This window comes from Gracilinanus agilis, chromosome 4 (assembly GCF_016433145.1).
Source record: "Gracilinanus agilis isolate LMUSP501 chromosome 4, AgileGrace, whole genome shotgun sequence".
In the NCBI taxonomy this organism is placed as follows: Eukaryota; Metazoa; Chordata; class Mammalia; order Didelphimorphia; family Didelphidae; genus Gracilinanus; species Gracilinanus agilis.
In genome coordinates this window covers 447772904-447794622 of record NC_058133.1, presented here as the reverse complement: position 1 = coordinate 447794622, position 21719 = coordinate 447772904, and the positions used below count along the sequence as shown (strand labels likewise).

At 34.4% G+C, this 21719-nt stretch overlaps 1 protein-coding gene across 1 annotated transcript in view; it reads left to right on the top strand.

The window, feature by feature from the left end:
• SASS6 (SAS-6 centriolar assembly protein) overlaps positions 1-21719 on the top strand; it is a 34567-nt gene that overhangs the window by 4463 nt on the left and 8385 nt on the right. The window contains exons 2-13 of the mRNA XM_044675886.1: positions 486-546; positions 3171-3250; positions 3733-3837; positions 5025-5196; positions 5862-5927; positions 7709-7828; positions 9732-9923; positions 13749-13943; positions 14039-14128; positions 14210-14389; positions 14720-14801; positions 16788-16924. Coding sequence (XP_044531821.1) covers positions 486-546; positions 3171-3250; positions 3733-3837; positions 5025-5196; positions 5862-5927; positions 7709-7828; positions 9732-9923; positions 13749-13943; positions 14039-14128; positions 14210-14389; positions 14720-14801; positions 16788-16924 — 1480 coding nt within the window. The remainder of the gene's footprint in view (positions 1-485; positions 547-3170; positions 3251-3732; positions 3838-5024; positions 5197-5861; positions 5928-7708; positions 7829-9731; positions 9924-13748; positions 13944-14038; positions 14129-14209; positions 14390-14719; positions 14802-16787; positions 16925-21719) is intronic.

Genomic DNA, 21719 nt, shown 5'->3' with positions numbered 1-21719 from the left:
AAGATAGATATGTTCAAGTTACCTGTTTTCGTTATATATGTGTGTGCATACACGTATGTAATCACATAAATGTGGGCAATATATTTGCTATCTAAAGTGTGCAGGAGGAAGCACACAGATTAGATTTTCTTTATGTAGCTCAGCAAATACTTTCTATCTTGTTAGAGAAAGTTCTCAGGAAAAAGTCCAAGTTTCAATTGTCAGATTTTGCTGTTCATGGAGAACCATATGGGCAATTAACTTAATCTTACATTATTTCCTAAGTGAGTGAGTATGCAGATTTTGTTTGAATGGAATTGAGTAAGTTAGGAAAGGCTCAGAGAAATTAAACAATTAACTCAGTTCACACAGGCAGTGCCAAAATTCAAATTTTGCCTCCTTTTTGCTTCCCCATTCTAGACAGCCTATTAAAAATTTCTATATAGTGTAAATGCTGACATTTAATTTTGAGTGTTTTTAACAGTTGTACATCTATTTTTAAACAGAAGAATAAATGTTAGAGTGAGCATTGAACTCCAGTCAGTTTCTAATCCAGTTCATCGAAAGGTTGGTATTTCTGATTTATAATTTAATGATAAATTATATGCTAGACAAGTAACTCATTTCTTGTGTATATTGAGCTCTTTGCAGACGTTTTGGTTTTTAAATTTTGGGCCTCTTTATACCTGTTGTGGAAATCTGAGGCTGTAGAAAACTACTTAGCTCTTTGAAAGAGATTTTTAGTATATGTATAAAGCATTTAAGTTGAGGGGATCAATGAAGGGAAAAGGTTCCTTAAAAGATCAGATTCCCACTTATTCATAGCTTGTTAATCTAGAAATATATTTCTATTCTAGAGAACAAACTTAATAGTGTAAAAGTGAAAAGCAGACAAAAATACTGTAGAGGAAAAGATTTCATTTTGGGGATGTTTTTCCTTTTAGAAAAGAAGTACTACTTAATAACATAAAGAATCTAAAGTCACTAACACATGCCAATCTAATAAAAAATTGAAGACTAAGTAGTGATAAGATCATAGAATATAGGGCTAAGAAATACAATCCTATTCCTATATCTTGAATCACCTAAATGTAGGCCTTACTTATAAGAGAGTACATTTTTATCCATATGTTCTTTATCACACAGATTCAGTTTAATCTACCTATCATTGCTAAGACTTAAAGACACTATCCAGAACCCCCTGGACTAAAAATTTCTGGATTCTGAGGTTTTTAGGAGCTAGAATGGAGGCTGGTATTGAATTTAGGAAGCAGTTTTAGGAAAGGTGGTTGAAGTTTTAAGATTTGATTTTTCTGTGTAAATAGCAAACAATATGTTTTCTCTATTCCTGTACAATAATACCTAGCAAAGTTTCATGAAGTTAGAACATAGACTGATCTAGGTTACTTCCTGCTTCCCTCTTTATTCATAAGTAACTATATGAGCATAAATAATTTGGTATTAAAGATACTCAATGGGCAAAGCACGTCTCTTGCTAACTTGTTCCTTAGTATTATCACCCAAGGACTACATATATACAAGGTTCTCCTACCCTTTTAGCAGTAGTATTTTATAGCATTTTGACCCATCCTAAGAAAGGATTATAAATAAGGTTGACTTAGGTACCATGGATTCTGAAGAATGGTAAAGTTCACTTCTTCACTTCCTTTTCCAATTCTTCTCTACTTACTTCTAGGGCCCTGGAAGTCACATTGGATATATTTAATAGTCAAGAATAAATTTTTTTTTAAAAAACTTTTGCTTTGTGCTAATATCTTCTCCTATATCTTTCTCAGTCTCTACTATGACTATGTTCCTCTACTTGCTTCTCTTTTACTAACATTATTTTCTAACTTCCCCATCCATACCTACTGCACTGTGAAGACTGGTATCTCTAATGGTCAGTCCTCCAGTGCTGTAATTCTGAATTGCCTACAAAATGAACTTAAATCTTATAGTAAGAGACCATTGATTTGGGACTAGAGACAGATGGGTCTCAAATACCACTTCACCAGCCACCTGGAGCTAAATAGAATTGATTCATGGGCAACCCTAACAACCTGATATTTGATATCCTTGTCAGAGAAAAAGATTCCTTTTTTTTCCTTTTCCGAAGGGAATAAGTTGTCAGATTTCTTTGCTCAAAAGGATTCTGACAAAATGTGAGTTAAAAAACTTAACCATGAGCAAGAAACCTCTTCTCTGGTACTTAGTTTCCTTATCTCTAAAATGAGGGGGTTGGAATTCATGGACTAAGATCTGTTCTTACTTTCAATCCTCCATATTTCTTTTAAGGTAGTAAAGCCAAGTATGATTCAGTTAGGAATAAATTGTATATGTGTAAACATGTAGTATCTTGCCACCAAGACTAGTGTATTCCCGAATCGCTTATAGAATTCTTTCACTCTCACTTAAATGGTTGTCGGAGTAGACTGGCCTTCCTACACTAGACTAGAATAAAGACCAAGTTAAAAAAAATTACCCATTAATAACATAATCTATATTATTTGCTTCAATGACATAAGTGAAGAACTAGACCTGAAGTGATAGATGTGATACCTTGATGTTGGATGCAAGTCCTTTTTATTAATCATTATTAAATGAAGGCTCAAATTTCTGAGATAAACAAAAGAGAGGAAAAAGGAATTACAGTTTTAGTAAGTATTTCCCAAGTAATTTAACTTTATTTCTGGATAGATCCCAACTTGCTCTTGACCTTGTGGTTATCTCTTGGCATAAAATCTTCCATCTCTATTTAAGCCTATTGTAAACTCTCCCAATGTAACTCTGAAGTGTAAATCTCACAAGCCTAGCTTTGAAAAATAATTCCTTTCAGTTTATATCTGTAAAACTTTGTTTCTTCTTTCTCTGAGTAATGTGTGAGGTTCTGTCTCACTTGTGGATGCTCTACAAAATTATTTCTCTGGTTCAGATGTAGTTGAAAACTACATAAACTTTGTTAGAAGTCTAACAGAATTATTTTTTAAATGCTCAATCTGCTTGAGCCATAATAAAAACCTAGGTTTTAACTTCTGAGATCTCTGCATGAGGATACTATCATTTGGCAGCAATATCTATCATGAGAACTTAGTGGGAATATTTTTCTTGTATCGGATGATTTTGTTTCTAAGAAAGCAATTAATTTGTAGTATCTGAATATACTTAAATACTTAAAAAAATCTTTTTTTTAGGATTTAGTCATTCAGTTGACTGATGATGCTGATCCATTTTTTCTGTATAACCTTGTGATATCTGAGGAAGATTTTCAGAGGTAAGTTTCTGACTTAATAGTTTTCTTTGTTTTATCTAATTAAATTTGAATATGTGCTTTAATATTCATTATAAAACTAAATGTTTTATGGGTTCAATGATAATCTTTTAGGAACTGTCATTAAATTGGAATTTTCTGTGTAATTTGTGGAAATTGTATGGGTTCAATGATAATCTTTTAGGAACTGTCATTAAATTGGAATTTTCTGTGTAATTTGTGGAAATTGTATTTATAAGTTAATTCTATTTAGAATATTTTCAAGTTTGTGGAAATAAGTATTCTTAGAGCATATCAATATTCTGTTGAAAATAGAAAAACTACAGCTTGAGTTAAATTGTTCCTGAGGATGTTGACTACTCTAGATTAATAGTGTTAATTAGTAAGACTCAAAATGTGAAAATTATAATATCCTAATTTTAAAATTTCTCATTTCTTATTTCTGTTTCCATATGCATATTTTATATATATATACATATATGTAGTTTGAAATTACAGCAAGGTCTCCTGGTAGACTTTTCGGCTTTTCCACAAAAATTTATAGATCTACTACAGCAATGTACACAAGAACAAGGCAAAGAAATTCCCAGGTAAGTCTCATGGGGACACCATGTTACTAAGCAATCTTAGACTGAATTTTCTTTTGAAAGACATGTTTCTTATAGCCAAGGTTTCTGCATGTGTTATAAATACCTGTCTTTTTAGTTGGAATTTAGGCCCTATCTAAAATTTAAATTATTTTTATTAAAATCATTAGTATTATATTCCTTTAAGTTCCCAAATCTTGATAAAGCCATAGAAACTATTCAACATTTAACAAAAGTTTCCTTATGTAGGTGTTTTTTGTTTGTTTTTTTAAATGAAGCACTAAAGTGGAAAATGAAAAGAATTAGGTTTATGTGTTGTCAAGTTAAAAGTCTTTTCACTCTACTTTTCCAAATGCAGTTTTATTTGTGTTACTATTTCTTGGAATTTTATAAAGCTAATTTGCTTTTTATTTGGCACAAATACCAGTTTATAATGTATATTTGTTGGTATATTTATGTTTGTACAGAATTTAGTTTATATTTAATTTAGCTTTTTTTTTTTTAACCCTTACTTTCTGCCTTAGAGTCAAACACTAAGTATAGGTTGCAAGGCAGAACAGTGGAGGCAACTGGGATTAAGTGATTTGACCAGAGTCACATAGCAAGGAAGTACTTGAGGTCAAATTTGAATCCAAGACTTCCTTACCCCAGACTTAACTCTCTATCACACTGAGCCACCTAACTGCACCTAATTTTTAGCCTAATGTTTTAATTAGAATTCAATCTTTTTCATATATTTGTACATGTGCTTTTGCATTTAAACAAATTCAAAATTATATGATAATCAAATATTAAGTGTATTATATCAGAATGTTTTTTAATGCATCTCCCTATTAAAATGTTTGTGTAATGAAACCTTGAATTAAAAGTGTCTCTCTTCTACTCCAATAATTGGTTTCCAATTCAGGGCTTATGTCATTGTACCTTTATGACAAATTATATTAAGGGTTTTTCTGCCCCTCCCTCTCTTTAAAGTTTATTTGTAAATATGGTAGATAGATACTGTTGTCAAGTAATAGCTAAAGTTTTTTGGCCTCTCCTTTCGAAGTTATGCATTATATTATTAAAACTTGTTAGAATTGTGTGGTATGTCTTCTTATCTACGCCCACTACAGGGAGTACCCTTGATACAATGTCACATCTCTACCACCTTGCTATAAATATTATAATGTGTAAACTTTCCTTTAAAGGTTTTTGCTTCAGTTAGTTTCTACAGCAGCCATATTGGATCACTCACCTGTATTTTTAAATGTGGTGGAGACAAATCCCTTTAAGCATCTTACACACCTTTCTCTAAAACTTTTACCTGGAAATGATATGGAAATAAAGAAATTTTTAGCAAGCTGTTTGAAATGTAGTAAGGTAAGGTTTGAATTTATACTCTACTTTTCTGGGATGCATTTTCCTCATATGTAAAGTCAGAAAGTTAGATTTAATATCTATGAAGTTCCTTCTGGCTCTAAAATTCTCTAGTTTTGTTCTTTTTTAAATGAGTACAAGAAGACTATGTTAAAATATTCAGGAGTTTGGGTGTTTGTGTTAGTGTACTTGGGGAAGTATAAATAAATAGTTTTAAAAAGGCAGATTTTCTTTTCATTATTTGAGTTTAGAATGTTCTTTATAGGGGAGGTAACACAACATAAGAAAAAGGGAATCAGATTAGGAGTCTGGAAAATGGTGCTCATATCTGTCACCACTGAACTCTGTGACCTTGAGCACATCATTGAATCTCTTGGGTCCTGAATTTTCTCAGTTGCCAGATATAAATAATAAAGCTCACCCTACCTGTTCCATCTTAAATGAGTAAATGTGAAAATTCCTTGAGAAATATAAACTGTTATACAGACATAAACTGCTATTTCTTGGAGATATATATGCAAATTCTTAATAACAGCCAACATTATATAGCACTTTAAGGTTTGCAAAGCCCTCGACATATATTAACTTATTTGATCTTAGAAAATATTGTTTTGGGACCAGTGCTTTAAATTAAAACTTGATTTAACTTTCTTTTTTTTTTTTTATAGGAAGAAAAATTATCATTGGAGCAAACACTAGAGGATGTGACCAGGCAGTTAAACTTTACACAACAGGTAGTTCAAGGTTTTACTTACTAAGTAACTTTAATGTCTTTAATGACTGTTTAATGATTCCCACTTGTCAGGCTCTTATACATGTGCTTTAGTTGTTCCTACTGTAACAACAGCAAAATAAAAATAGTTATCTTCATTTATACAAAGAATGTAAATCCCAGCTCATCTTTTTTTCTATCCAAACATTCTTTTGATCCTTACTCTCATCTTTAGTCTTTACCCATGCCATTCCATTTGTCTAAAATGTTCTGTTAGTTGTCTCTTGCCCAGGAGAACTGGGCTACAGAGGAGGACAATCATTACTTCTAAATTAAACGAATGGTCAGCTGTCTTTATAGGTCATTTCTGTATATTGGATATAGTCCCTTGGCATCATTCATCAGATGACCTTCAGTTCTGCATTAGTGCTAAAGTCAATTTCTTTCTACATCTCCCATTAAAGGAGGGAGTTTAGAAATAGAGGTTGAGACTGTATAATTAGAAATCTTGTACCCTTGGACTTCATCTCCCAGCATCTTTTTCCCTTCATCCCCATGTTTGCATCCTTACATAATGTTTATAAGTTTGCTGTAAGCCCACCCTCTCTCTCTCTTCTCTTGTGACCGCAGCTGAGTTAGCTCCCTTTTTTACTCTAGCTTTTTATCTTAGTTATTATTAATAAATCTTTTTAAATATAATACTTGGAATATTTGGATATTAATTTTTAATCTTACAAGAAGATGGGTGGATAAGGTTTGGCAAAGAGGAGAAGGGCCTAAAGAACAACTTTGTTTTCTTTTTTAAAGGTGGGGAGAGGATAGGCCAAATTTTGAAATGGTTTGTCTTTAGTGCTTTCCCCTGATTTTAATTATTTATGCCCCCTTCCTATCTTTTGCTATGCCATGGTCCTCCAAAATAACCCAGTGTCCTTGAACAATCCAAAATCTCACATCATAATAAGATATCCAAGTCTGTCTTCCTCTGAAATTGCCCATGCTTTTTAGATCCATCTTTTTCTCCTGTAATTAAATTCCTTTTGCTTCAGGGCATGTCAGGCATTTTAAGAAAGTAATTTTATTAAGCTAATTCTTATGGAATTTGAATGTTCCTCTGAGAGTGTTTGTTTACAGACACAAGTAAATCTCTAGTTAGTGAAATTCTTTGCAACATAGGTGGGGGAGCCACATTAATGGTAGAAAGAAGACTAGGACTATTCCCAAGACTGCTCTTTTTTCTTTACCTGCTGTTTGTGGGTTTTGCAGGGTTTTTTTGGTCGTGAAGATCAAATGAGTATAACATGCAAAGCACTTCATACATTTTAAAGTACTGTGCTATTATTACACTGCTAGTTGTGATTAAATCTGGTTCTTCTAAAGTTTTCTAAAGCAATTGAAATATCAGTCACTCTAGTGTGAGGACTTTTTAAGCATGTGTTTGGGGTGCAATGAAAAGAGTACTGATGTGAAGCTAAAGGACTTGATTGAGTACAAGGAAGGGGCCAGTTCTCATCAGGTTTTTATTTCCTCATCTTCAACATGTGAGGAAAGGAGGATTATAATTGTATAATTTAATTCAAGGTATACTAAGCACCAACAGTATGTAAAGTACTATGCTAGGTATTGAAAATACAAAGACTGAAAGGAGACAGCTTTTGCCTTCAAAAAGATTATGCTGCTTTTACAGGGCAGGAAATGAGGAGCTGTAGGAGAGCTTGAGGTGGAATTCAACATTTACCATTAATATTGACCTAATGTTATTAGTTCATTTCTCTCTTTTTAACATTTGTGTTTAATATTATACAGACATTGTCAGAAAAGATCCAGGAATTAGATAAATTACGAAATGAATGGACATCACACACAGCAGCATTGACAAACAAGCATTCTCAGGAACTGACAAATGAGAAGGAAAAAGCCCTTCAGGTATAAACACAAAGGAAAATATGTAAAATTCTTAGTTAATGTAATAATTTGACTGCGATATTTCAAAAAACCTTTTGGAAAACAAAATTGAGTGTCATATAATTATAATGACTTAATTTGGTTTCAGAGGAGAGTTGGGAAAATATACTACCTACCTTCTTTTATGAGATTGATGAACTATGGATGGAAAATTTTGCTTTTATCTTTAAAAATTGTTTAGAAAAACTATGATTTGCTGAGTAGGGGAGGGAAGAGAGATATATTTGGATATGAATATCATAAAAATGAAATGTATGCATAAAATAAAACTTTAAGCAATCAGAGGTGGTTTTGGAGATTCAGATTTCATAGTACTTTTGATGCATACAGTACCTATATATACATTTTGAAAGTACTCTGATCTTGGCAAAATTTAAATGCTCCCTAAGAATAGCTTTGTGAGGGGAAATAGAAGCATTTCTCTGTTCTCACAATAATTTTTATGTTATTTTCCTTGTCTTTTTTTCCTTACCATAGATCATTTATGTTCTAAATCATTTAAACTCCCAAGTATTTCCTGACTATTTCTTATTCTTAGTCTAATGTCTCTAGTCTATCTATTAATTTCCTTTTCATATGTGTTGCAAATCATCATATTCTTACGAGTTTTTCTTGAGTCTAATTCCTGTAAAACTACTAGCCTCCCATTTTTCTCTTCCCTTCAGAGCTAAACCTTTGAAACATGTTTCTTTTCTGGATGATCATTCTTCCCTATAGATCTTCCCTTCAAGCCTCTTTTGCTTGCCTTTTATTTCTATCTCCAACTTGAATTTGTAATGTACTGTGTATTGATTCCAAGGCAGAAGGGCTGGCTAGGAAATGAGGGTTATGTGACTTGCCCAGAATCACACAGCTGGGAGGTGTCTGAGGCCAAATTTGAACCTAGGACCTCCCGTCTCTAGGCCTGGCTCTCAATCCACTGAGCAACCCAGCTGCCCCTGATCATACTCTTCTAGTATTAGGAAGACCTAGGTTCAAATATGACCTCATACACTAGCTGTGTTGGGCAACTTGCCTCTCTCTGCTTGCCTTAGTTTCCCTAACCATAAAATTAGGACAATAATAGTACCTACCTCCCAGGGTTGTTGTGAGGATCACAATGAGATATTTGCTAAGCACCTACCACAGTCTGGTACATAGGTGCTTAATAAATGCTTTATACCCTTTCCCTTACTAACCAATTTACTTTGTTTTTTGTCCTTGGTATTTTATTGGGAGTTTCTTTCCTTTTAATTCAAGAAGGATTTCTTTAGTGGCATAATTTGAACCTTTTTCTTTTTCTTCTTCTCTGTTCTACTGTTGCTGCTTCTCCTTTCTTAGGAGGGCAAAATGTGCAATCTTTGCAGTTTGGCAGTGATTTCCAATAGGGAGTGATAGTGTGGTTCAGAAATATAGTTACAAAATGCCCTAAATCTTTTTTGCCACCCAGTCACTATTGGTATCTGTGACAAGACTTTTATGACTGATATATAATATGGCATTTCCTTATTTTAAAGACTATAATTCTTAGCATGGATCATTATGTCAAAAAGAAATGTCACAAGATGAGAAGGTATGAATTGATTGTAAGCTATATCTGCAGTTTGAGTGCTGACATTAAGGAAATTAAGCATCTATTGAAATATAATTCCTAGTATATAGAATTCTGGGAAATAAATCATAAACTAAAGTATTGAAGTAATATGCTTATGTTTATAGCAGCTTTGACCTGTGAAATTCCACAGGCTTCCGTTACACATTTTTTTAAAATAACAGGAGAGTTAATCTTTTCAAAAAAGAATTTAGGATATATTCATGTATGCTTTATCTTTCATTTTGCCCTGTTTTATTTTTGCTAATTATACTTTCTTTTATCTACATGTAGGCACAGGTTCAATCTCAGCAACAGCATGAACAACAGAAAAAAGACCTAGAAAGCATTCATCAAAGAAATGTTCATCAGCTTCAGAACAGATTGTCAGAAATGGAGGTGGCTAACAAAGACCTAACAGAAAGGAAGTACAAAGGAGACTCCACCATTAGAGAACTTAAAGCAAAACTCTCTGGTGTAGAAGATGTATGGAATACTTTCTTTTTGTAGTTGAAAACAGTGCTTTTATTTGGTAGATATTTATTTTTTCATTTGTTAGATGTAGTTGAATTATTCACTTGTTTTGGTGGGGTGAAAAATATTGACAACTCAGGGAAGATGTACAGAGATTCCGGAAATCATATTTAAAAAGCCATTAAGAGAGACTAGAATAATAACATAGTAGACTTTTTTTTCCTATTAAGTCAAAGTTCACAGAAGCAACTGAGAAACATGGCTCTCTGAATTTGTAAGCACTTAGTTTCTTATAGCTATTTTGAAACTTGCAAAGGACACTGGTTTTGGAGTCTGAGAATCTGGGTTCAAGCCAGAGCTTTGCCATTTACTAGCTGTGTAGATCTTTGGGCAAGTCACTTAATCTCTGAGCTTCAGTTTCCTTATCTATAAAAATCAGCAAGTTGGACTAGATACTATAGATTCTTTTCTAAATCTGAGATCATAGAATTTCATAGCTCCCTGGACACTGTTGGTACCACAGAATTTTCCTACAACCTAATCTCTAAATTATTTTAAGTTTCCTTCATTAAACTCAGCAGTGAAAAGCCCTTTTAAAATTAATTAGATTTGCACCTAATTACACAAATATATATATATTTAACTCCTTATTAAAGAGTTAGGTATACTCTAACCCTGACCAGAAATCTATTATTCTTATATTTTAAACTTTGAATACCAAATCCCATTCTCAGGCATCATCTTAACTAGCTGTTCATTTGTCATATCTATTTTTTCCTTCTACATCACTTGTCCTCAGTATGTAACAGTGATGTGAACACTACTTATGGTGCTGTGGTCTTCAGAATCTTGCCCCAAAGTTCATAATCTTTGATACAGCATTCCTTGGTCTTTTTGGAAGCGTATGCTCCTATGTCAGTCATGAGAACTGGGTGGTCATCATGTGTTTTAACAAGTCTTTGGAAATTCTCTCAGATACAATGTATGGTAGGAGAAGACTTCTTTGTTGTTAATATATCAACAAATAGCTATTCTGGTATTTGTTAGCTAAGAGCTATCAGCCACCACTACTGCTGTGTCTCTTCTGACCCTCCTGGATTATCTCTAGATAGTACTGTGCCATGGAGTAAAAAGAGCTAGTTTTTTAGTGTCCTATGCCCTCCTCAGGGAAGAGGTCTCATATATCTTCTCTGTTAACAGATGTTTATAGTCCTATTTCTCTTTTTTCTAATACTCTTCCACCTTCCATTTTCCTGAGTTAGAATTAGAATTCCCTTTTGTTAGTTCAGATGCTTTTTTTGTTTTCACATTGAAACTGTCTTAAAAAAAAATTTAAAAGGAACACTTTGTTCTTCTTATTAACTTGGAAAGTTAAAAGTTAAAAAGAGAGTTTATAGTTGAAAGCGTTCATTGAGTCCCATTAGCTTTTCTTTTAAGAGATCAACCCTTTATTTGATCATATATAGAAGTCACTTGGCCATGGCAGAGCTGTAAACATAGCATACTGAATTCATGTTACTACAAAATTATCCCTGTTCTCTTGAACGTGAGATACTTCGTCTTTGTGGTTATTTTTTTCCTAGTAGTTCCAGTGACAATCTTCTTAAAATGTTCAACTCCTAAATTTCTAATCAGAAATCATGATCACCTTATGAACTCCTTGACAACTAGAATAACATCCTTTACATTCTCTCTCTACCTTCTTCCCTAGCCTTAATCTGTTTTAATAATCAACTATGTAATTCTTTTGATTCCATCCATTCTTTAAAATCTTCCTGTAATTCAGGTGTTTTCTCTGCTCCTCTTTGTCAAGTCCTTTCCTTGAGCCCTCTTTCCACTTGAGTATTTATTTCTTTAGCTCTAGCCTTCATTATTCTCCTTCAGCTTCCCAGGGCCTCCTAAATTTGTCCTCAAATTCATTTCTTGGCCTTTTCTATAATCTCAAAGACATTTAAACCACCATTTATTGTTGTTCAGTTATGTATTATTCTTCATGATCTCATGGACTGTATAGTAGCTATACTTGGGGTTTTTTTGGCAAGGATACTGGAGCAGTTTCCCATTTCCTTCCCCAGTGAATCCAGTGGATTTTTTCCTGACTCTATACCCAATGCTCTTAACAACTGAGTCAAAGCTCTCTCTCAAAGTACTATTATAGGGGGCAGCTGGGTAACTCAGTGGAGTGAGAGTCAGGCCTAGAGACAGGAGGTCCTAGGTTCAAACCCGGCCTCAGCCACTTCCCAGCTGTGTGACCCTGGGCAAGTCACTTGACCCCCATTGCCCACCCTTACCAATCTTCCACCTGTGAGACAATACACCGAAGTATAAGGGTTTTAAAAAAAACAAAACAAAACAAAACAAAGTACTATTATAGACCCTTATTTTCCTGCTGCTGCACAATTTTCTACCCAGGGAGCTGGAAGTCACAGTCTTCTAGAGACTCAGTTTCCTCATCTGTCATATGGGGATAACAATACTTCTACTTCCTTTCCTACAAGGTTGTTGTAAGGAAATTGTTTTGTGAATCTTAAATTGAGATTGTGAGTTATAGTAAATACTTATTACTGAGAAGCCAAGCCAAGATGTCAGAATATAGGAAGAAGAACATCAAGTTTCTGCCTCCCACTTCCACTACTCCAGACAGATCTAGAAAATGCACTAGACCAAATCATGATAGGGAAATAGTTACAGTGAGTCATTTTTCTAGCCCACTGGTTCTTGGGGAGACAGAGAGGTCTTCAGACATCAGGGATGAGATCTGACCAGGAATACCATGTGCAAAACATTTCAGTATCAGGAGAGGCTGTGTACCAGGGCAAATGGATGTCCCAGAACTATACTGGAGCACCTTGACAGGTGCCAACTGGCAGTTTTGTTGCCCACTATTCACTTATGAGTCATTTATCAAGATCTCTATACAGACAAGATGGGATAGAGACTTACTGCTGACATTTGAACGTGATTTTCAACTGAACTTATCAAAGGAGAAAGAAAAATTTACCCACATACTGTTGGGTAGAAAAATAAATTTCAGTGAGAAAATAGAAGGAAAGAGGAGAAGGGCAAAAAAAGAATCAGTGTAGAGTAAGGGAAAGATTATTAGGCTTAAGGAAAATAAACTAACAACACAGAAGAATAATGCTCTTTTTGAGGCGGCAAAGAATGAGAATCTGAGGGAGTGCCTATTAGTTTGAGAATGGCTGAGCAAAGTATAGTGTATGGATATGATGGAATACTATTATGCTATAAGAAATGAGGAAAAATAATGTTTTCAAAGTTCTGGGAAGACTTGTATGAATTGATATAATCAAGTGAGCAGAACTAGGAGAACCATTTATATAATGACAAAAATATTGTAAAGAAACAATTTTGAAAGAATTAGGAACTCTGATCAATGTAATTATTAACTATAATTCCAGAGGACTGATGATACATCCTACCCACTTACCAATAGAAGGTGAAGGACTCAGAGTGCAGAATAAGGCATAGATTTTTTTGCACAAGCCCAATGTGGAAAATTGTTTTGCCTGTAAGTTTGTTTTGATGATTAAAAATAAGTTTAAATAAATATTGTAAAATATGAGTTAATCTAGATAAATAAGTCAGATCTTCAAAAGTTGCTTAATGTTAAAATAATAGTCTCCTAAGAAAAGTTTATTCTGTGCCTTTTCCTTAATTTAATTGTAAGGATTCTTTTTTTTATAATAAACCAAATTGCATCACAGTTTTTTTATGATCTCTTAAATTAATTGTATTAGAAACTTTTGAGGGATTTATATTTTCAGATTTGTTATTTCTAATTAGAATCAACAAATATTTACAATCTTTGTGTTTTAGGAGTGCCAGAGGGCTAAGCAAGAAGTCCTCTCTTTGAGACGAGAGAATTCTACCCTTGATGTTGAATGTCATGAAAAAGAGAAGTATATCAATCAGCTTCAAACTAAAGTAGCTGTTTTGGAACAGGAAATCAAGGATAAAGACCAGCTAGTTATAAGAACAAAAGAAGCATTTGACACAATTCAGGAACAAAAGGTACTGCATTAAAAAGATTCTACTAATAAGCATTAGTAAGTTACACTTCTCCCAAGGAACACAAGGGGTTCAAATTTAAATATTTTAAAATTTAGGTGGCCCTGGAAGAAACTGGAGAGAAGAATCAGGTACAGCTGGGAAAACTTGAAACCACAATAAAATCATTATCAGCTGAACTTCTTAAGGTTTGTTTTAAGAAGTTTTAAGAGAACTATGTATTATATGGAATTAAGTTTAGAAGTGTATCTGATGATACTATTTCACAGGCAAATGAAATTATCAAGAAATTACAAGGTGATATGAAAACTCTAATGAGCAAATTAAAACTGAAGAATACAGTTACAATTCAGCAAGAAAAACTACTGGCTGAAAAGGAAGAAAAATTGAAAAAAGAACAAAAGGAGGTACAAGATATTGGACAAGCTCTCCAAAGTAAAGAGCAAGAGGTAGTTAATATTTAATAATTTTCCTGACTGTTTTATTTATGAAATTTTCAATGACAGTCTGCTATAAATTGTAGCAGTTAATAATGAAATTCTGTGTTTGAGAATTTAAAAAAATTTCTTACAGAAGAATGATTGGATTCAAGTTAAATATAGTTAAATCAACAGCTAGAAAGAATGAAATTGCCTTTTTGGTTTGAAAAGCCAGTTATCTTGTCTTAGCATACATTATGTTTTCATGTTTTTCATCACTTCATTGGAATAATTTCTTTAGCTTCTGAATTATATTTTAATTTTTCCTATACATGATTTAACTATACTGAAATATTTCAGGTAAGCAAATTGCAAGAACAGTTAGAAGCTACAGTACAAAAACTTGAAGAGAGCAAACAGCTTTTGAAGAATAATGAAAAATGTAAGTTTGTTGAATGAAAATAGCTAATGTATATAGGTATATGTCATGTTAAGGTTTGTTCTCCTATGCCACCTAGTTGCCTTTTTAAAACAAAGCCTTTCTAGTTTTCTTTGGTACATGAAGATTATATTTAGATTAATTTGTTTTCAAGGAACTTATTTTTCTAACGAGGGGGAAACAACATGTGTAATAGAATATATACAGAATATCTAAAAAATTAATATGTGGTTATAGGAGAAATATCCTTTTTAGAGCAGACTAATTTCTCACCTTACTGTTAGGGACTTGGCTCAAATGCTGTGTTCTTCATGGAGCTTCTTCTATTTCTTTTCTCTTCTTCCTTCTGAATTCCCAAAACATTGTGTTACCTTATTATATACATTCATTTCATTCTACCTTCTGTTGTTTCATTGTTTCATTTCTTGTATAAGTTTAAGCTCTTTATAAATGGAGACTGTATCTTACTCCAATATCACTACTTTTACTACTTGTACACTGCAGGATTTCAGTAAATATTTGTCCAAATAAGTGAAAAATATTGTGACTATACTTTGATAGTTAAAATTTTAAATAAAATCATGAAATTTTTTTTTCTAGTCAACTTTTTTATTCTGGATTTTATTTTACATAGGAGTCAAAGGTTTTTTAAAAATATTTTCTAACTTATCTGGAAACTCTCCAGACTTTTCCTTTCATTATAATCTCACTACTTTTTGTCACTGCCTTCATGGCATTGTCAGGCGACTAATATTTGTTAAGTCCCATAATGTCAGTAAGTAGGGGCATCTAGATTGTAACATTGCCACAGTGCTATCTAGATGTGTTTTGTGTAAGGAAGTTATATGAGAGTGATTCCTTTTCTCACTTTTGATATCCTTAGCCATAGGTATTTCTTTTTATTGTAGAAATATTGCTTTTAGAAATTTATTTAATTCTTTAAATTTAGGATTTGAAGTTATGTTTATTTTGAAAATACTTTTTGTATGATACAGGTGTGTTATAGATTATACCAAGTTGTCTCCCCTCCTTTAAAAAATTCTTCTTTCTTTGAAGAGATAGACCTCTGGGGGAAGGAATGGGAAGGGAAATATTGGGGAAGGTAGGAAATGTGAAAACAAAAGAAATGGGGAAAATTAAAAAAAAAAAAAAGGAGACAGTTTCCAAAGAATGTGACGGTCTGATCTTGCCAATACCCCATCCTCCCCCCACCATTCAACTCCATTCGCTCCTCTTTCTACCTCTAAGATGAAATATAAATTTCTCTGACCTTTAAAGCCCTTTATATCTTGCTTTTTAAATGTCACCCCACCCCAGACTTCCAGTCGTATACTTTTACCCCACCAAGCACTCCAAACTAGTAACACTGGACTCTTTGCAGTTCCATTAACAAGACACTCCACCATCTCCTGATCCTGGGCACTATTCTTGAAATGCTCTCTCTGTTTATCTTCTCTATTCTATCTCTTGGCTTCTATGAAGCCCTATTTTCTTCTCTAGGAAGCCTTTCTTGATCTCCCTAATTCTAGTGCTTTCCCTCTATTGATTATTTCCATTTCATCCTGTAAGATAGCTTGTTTGTACATAATTGTTTGTGTATTGTCTCCCTCGTTAAAGTATGGGCTACTTGAAAGCAGAACTCTCTTTTGCTTTTATATTTTTAGTGCTTAATCCAAGTGCTTGATACATAGTAAGTGTTTAATAAATGTTTATTCACTGACTGACTGAACTTGCTACAAGTTTCAGCTGTAGGTGAAAGCTGACCTCCATGATGATCAGCAGATCAAAACATACTTGGATTTTTTTTTTTAACTTGGAAAAATCTAGATAATCCTATATATCTTTGTTTATACATTAGGAGAGTTGGCAATGGTTTTTTTCCCAATTCAAAAGATTATTTTGAAGCTTAATATAAATTTTAAATGTTTTTGAAAGAAATATAAAAATGGATGGGCAAATGTTTTGAATTTATTTTTTTTTTTTATGGAGTAATCACATGGCTAAATAAAGAACTAAATGAGAATCAGCTAGTAAGAAAGCAAGAACTATTGGGACCCTCCACCACTTCACCTGCTCAACTTAGCAACTGCACTGTCAGAAGTGGAATTTCTCCTAATCCGAACATGGTAAGATTCAATTAATATCAGAGAACTTTTGTGATAGTGTCAAACCCAGATAGATCCCTTAAGCAGTTTTACTTGAAACTTCCTTCCAAGTTTACATTAATGATTACTTTTGTAGTTCATTCAACAAGGTTCAAATCTATCAAATTGTACTATAAGTTTACATAAACATCTTTTCCCATAAGAATATTGTTGTTTATATTATCAATTGCTTGGCTCAAGTCTAGTTGGACCATAAGATGTAACATCTTCTGATCAACCCTTGTAGTAACCCTCTTAAAAAAGATCTGTTTTTACTAATGTCATTGCTAGCTTTTTGTGATCTCTACATCATTTCCTAGATGCTCACTAACCATCTCTTTATTGAGCCATTCTAGAATTTTCCCAGGAATCAAAGTCATCATCCAGTAGTTTCAGATTTCATCACTTTCCCATTGAAAATCAAGATATTGCCCTTGTTGAGCCCTTCAGTGCTTCTTCCATTTTCCTTGAGATGTAGCTGACAGTAGCTCAGTAATCACATCCAGTTTTTCCAGTATCTGAAGATGAAGTTCATCTGGGCCAGGTGTTTTGAATTCATCAAAGGCAAATAGGTGCTTGAATTCTTCTTTCTCCTTGTTGATATATTGTCATTTCCCTATTGGCCATTTTTCCTTTTCCTGTTCATCTCCATATTTACACTCATCCAGGTTCATAACTTCACAGTCTTTTTGGACTCTCCTTCATCTCCAATATTTATTCAATAGCTAAGTCTTAGGAATTCTTCCTCCATTGCATATCTCTATTCTTTTCTTCACTACATGGACATCATCCCATTTCTTTGTCTTTCACATGGGTGCAATTAAAATAATTCAACTGGGGTTTCAACTTGCAGTTTCTCTTCCTCAGCTCTATCCTATACCTAACTGCCAAAATAATCTTCCAGTAGAATGTCCTTTTTGAGGACAGGAACTATTTTTCTTCCTTCCTTCTTTCCTTCCTTCCTTCCTTCCTTCCTTCCTTCCTTCCTTCCTTCCTTCCTTCCTTCCTTCCTTCCATATATAGTAGATTCTTAAATATTTATGGAATTGTGAGAATTTGAATTTCCAAAGTGCTGAATCCCATTATGGTTTACAAAGAACAAAGCCTTTATCTCCAGATCCCACTGTCCTATTATTATGGGGAAAACCAGGGGAGCTGACTTAAATATTAAAATGTGGGCTCAGTGGGGTGGATAGGAGACAGGAAGGAACAATGGGTAAGACTTTACAAGCCATGGAACCAGGTTTAACTATAAGGGGAAAGACCATTGACAGAAATAGCAGTTAGGCCCTAACTGTCTCCCTGCCCCATCTAGACAAGGGGCCTATGGAAACTAGCAGGCAAATGGAAAGAGTTTATAACAATTTTAATTAAGGAAACTATGATAAAGGATGGGAATAGGGGTTTCTATACTTTCATACTATGGGCAAACCACAGGGTCAGGGGAGGGACTTATCTATACTCATCTGAGACCTAAACCAGACAGGGCCCAGAGAACAGCAGGACTGAAGTGGGTATCCTCACAGCAGAGTCCAGACTGACTCCATCGATGTACCAGCTCCTCCAGGACCACTAGCAGTGCTCTTTCAGGTGGGTAGATTCTGGGAGCTAACCCAGCCCAAGTTAACCTGCAACTCAGGTTGAAATTAATAGTCTCTACCAAAATCTCCCACAAGTAGATGTCAGTCTTCCTTCAGGATCTCTGGAAATCTGAGGTCTCCTAGGATCAGTTGCAACTTGTCCCAACCACCATGGAGTCAGTCTCAGAGACAGCCATGCATACTTCGTGCTTCCCCATTCCATTTGGAATTCTCAAGCCCTTCCTATTAGGTCTCCTAAATAATAACCAAGTAATCCTCCTCACAACACTATCCATCATCATCATCTACCTTAACCCAACAGAATTTCTGTCTAAATAACAAGCTTATCATTATAGACCTCTGTTTCTCTTGCTCCTTCCATATTTTGGTACCCCTGAGATCTGGCTCTCTCCAGATGACCCTGCATCACTGGCCATCCTTTATATTGGTCATACCTTTTCCTATTCTGCCCCCTCCTTCTCTTTACTAGTAGTACAGTCAGAATACCTTTTTTTTCCCTTCGTTGCCACTTCGACCTCTGTAGCCAACACTCAGCAATATCTCCTTTCAAGTTAATCCAAAGTTATTATCCCATTCAGATGGGGGTGGGGAGGGATTGTTATCTTTCCCATCTATAAGACATTCTTCTTCCTTTCTCACTTAATTCAGTGTTTGGGCTTCTCTATCTCAGTTCCTTCCTTCATATTAGAGAAATTCTGTGTACATGTTGATGTTTCCTCAGATAGTCTGTTTTCCCCATTTTTCATTCTGTCATCTCCATTCCACAAAGACATGGTTGTACTGATCTTATTCTCCCAAGGTGTTTGACTTCCATGTTCATGAACTCTGCAGTTGCTTTATCCAATCATAATTATTTAACATTTCATCCCTGCCTAGACATTTCTTTATTCTTCATTATCTTGGTGATCTTCAGCCTTTCTACTTTGAGAAATCATCACAGTCTGGCTCCAGCCTTTTCGTCTAGGCTTCTTTCATATTTCTCCTTTAGATACACTCCACCTTCTACTAGGTGCGCAATGGCCCACTCTGTTATGTTTTCCAAACTCAACATTCTCTCTCTTCTGTGCCTTTAAACAGGCTTTTTCTATTGCCTATCTTCCTTCCTCACCTTCCCCTACTGGACTCCTGGCTTCATCCAAAGCCCATTTCATGAACAATCTCTTTAAAGCATAATATAATCATGGATTTAGAGCTGGAAGGTTCCTGGAAAGCCAGCTAGTCTAATCCCTTTGAGTTTATAGTTAAGGGGAATAAGACCTAGAGAGGTTAAGGGTTTTGACTGGGAGTAAAAGGGAGTAAAAATAAATAAGGGATTTGTACTAGAGCCTCTCACTATGAATCCCATCGCATTAATTAGAATCTTGAACCCTTGGATTACGTTTCCCACAATTCCTTTTTCCCTTTCGTTTACATTAGTGTTGTTATGTTCTCTGTATATAATGTGGGTTTCTGCTCCCCCTGGCTCTCCTTTCCACATGTGTGGCTTAGGTGAGTGCCCTCTAGTTTTAATAATAAACTTTATAAATATGAAACTTGGACATATTGGATATTAATTTTTTAAATCTAAACTATGCTCTTTCTACTGCCTTTAGGAAATATTTCTGATTATGCAGTTATTAATGTACTCTCCCTTCTCAAATTAATCTTTGTTTCTTCAAGGATGTAAACTTCTTGAGGGTAGAAAACTAATTTAAAATTTTCTTTGTATCCTTAATAACTTACACGCACACCCCTCCCCCAGCCTAAAATAACTGGTTACATTTTCCTTTAGGACCTTACTGTTATTTCCCTTTTAAAACAATTGGCGGGAATGTGGAATGTGCTATAAGTAAACTAAAGCGTTATTGGTAAATCTATTTTGTAGGCAGTGGATAGAAGGCTGGAAGCGGTTTGGTACACCACTGAAACTGTTTATTTTATGAGAAGAGGTAGGAAAGGATAGGAAATCTCTTAATCCTTATATTAAAAATATCTAAATAACCCCCCCAAAATCTAACTGCTTTCTTTGTAGTGTCTTCTTGTCTGCCAGAGCAGACCTCCTTGAGCTTACTTTCAACTCTCTTAAATAATATTCTCTATCTAACTAACCTATGCTAATTGTTGAACCTTAAATTGATAATGAACTCCTTAAAGTAATATATGAAATCAAACTGTCAGATATAACTGACACAATCTCTTGGCAGAGAGAGACACTGAGGAAAGCCCTGCTCCCAAGTCAGAGAGAGTGGACAGAGCCCCTCTGACAGCTCCTTCTCCCTTCAGGAGAAAAACTCCAGAATCAGATTTTAACTCTACTTCATAGGTGTATCCCAAACTCTCAAAAGTAACTCTCTCAAAAGTCACTAACCAATCTTTGTCTGAGAGAATGAGCTAGCAACAACTCTGTTCCCAAGGAAGTCAGAGCAATTGGACCCCAGAACTAACTGCTTTTCCTCTTTTATGGAGGGCCTCTTAAAGAGATGGAGGGTGAGAGATATCTGCTCTGTCTCTTAAAGTAACTGTGATATTAATAAAACTTCCTATAACATAGAACTTCTGCTCTTAATGAGACAGAATGAACATAATAAAATTCCTTATAACAAATGTCTAGGGGGCAGCTGGGTAGCTCAGTGGATTGAGAGTCGGGCCTAGAGATGGGAGGTCCTAGGTTCAAATCCGGCCTCAGACACTTCCTAGCTGTGTGACCCTGGGCAAGTCACTTGACCCCCATTGCCCACCTTTACCACTCTTCCACCTAGGAGCCAATACACAGAAGTTAAGGGTTTAAAAAATAATAATAAAAGAAATTTTAAAAAATGACAAATGTCTAGAAAGGAGTAACATGAAAAGAGCCTAGAAGGAAAGACTGGAGCTAGACTTTGATAATCTCTAAAAGTGGAGAGGTTACAGCCAAAACAAAGAGTTAGGATAGATGGTAGTAAGGCATAGGGAAGGATGAAATATTAAATGATTAGATAATTAGATATTAGTGTATGTTTTATTTTTCAAATAAATTAAACTAAAATTTTAAGTGAAATAAGTTAAATTTGAACAAGGGAAAAACAAGACAAAATATTTCATTCCACAGTGAAAAGAGCTGAAACTATAAATGTCTTAATGGCAGTAAAACTAGTGTAAATTGGTTCCAAGACAGTCAGTTACTTTGTATAATTACCTACAATAGGGTATTGAGTTTC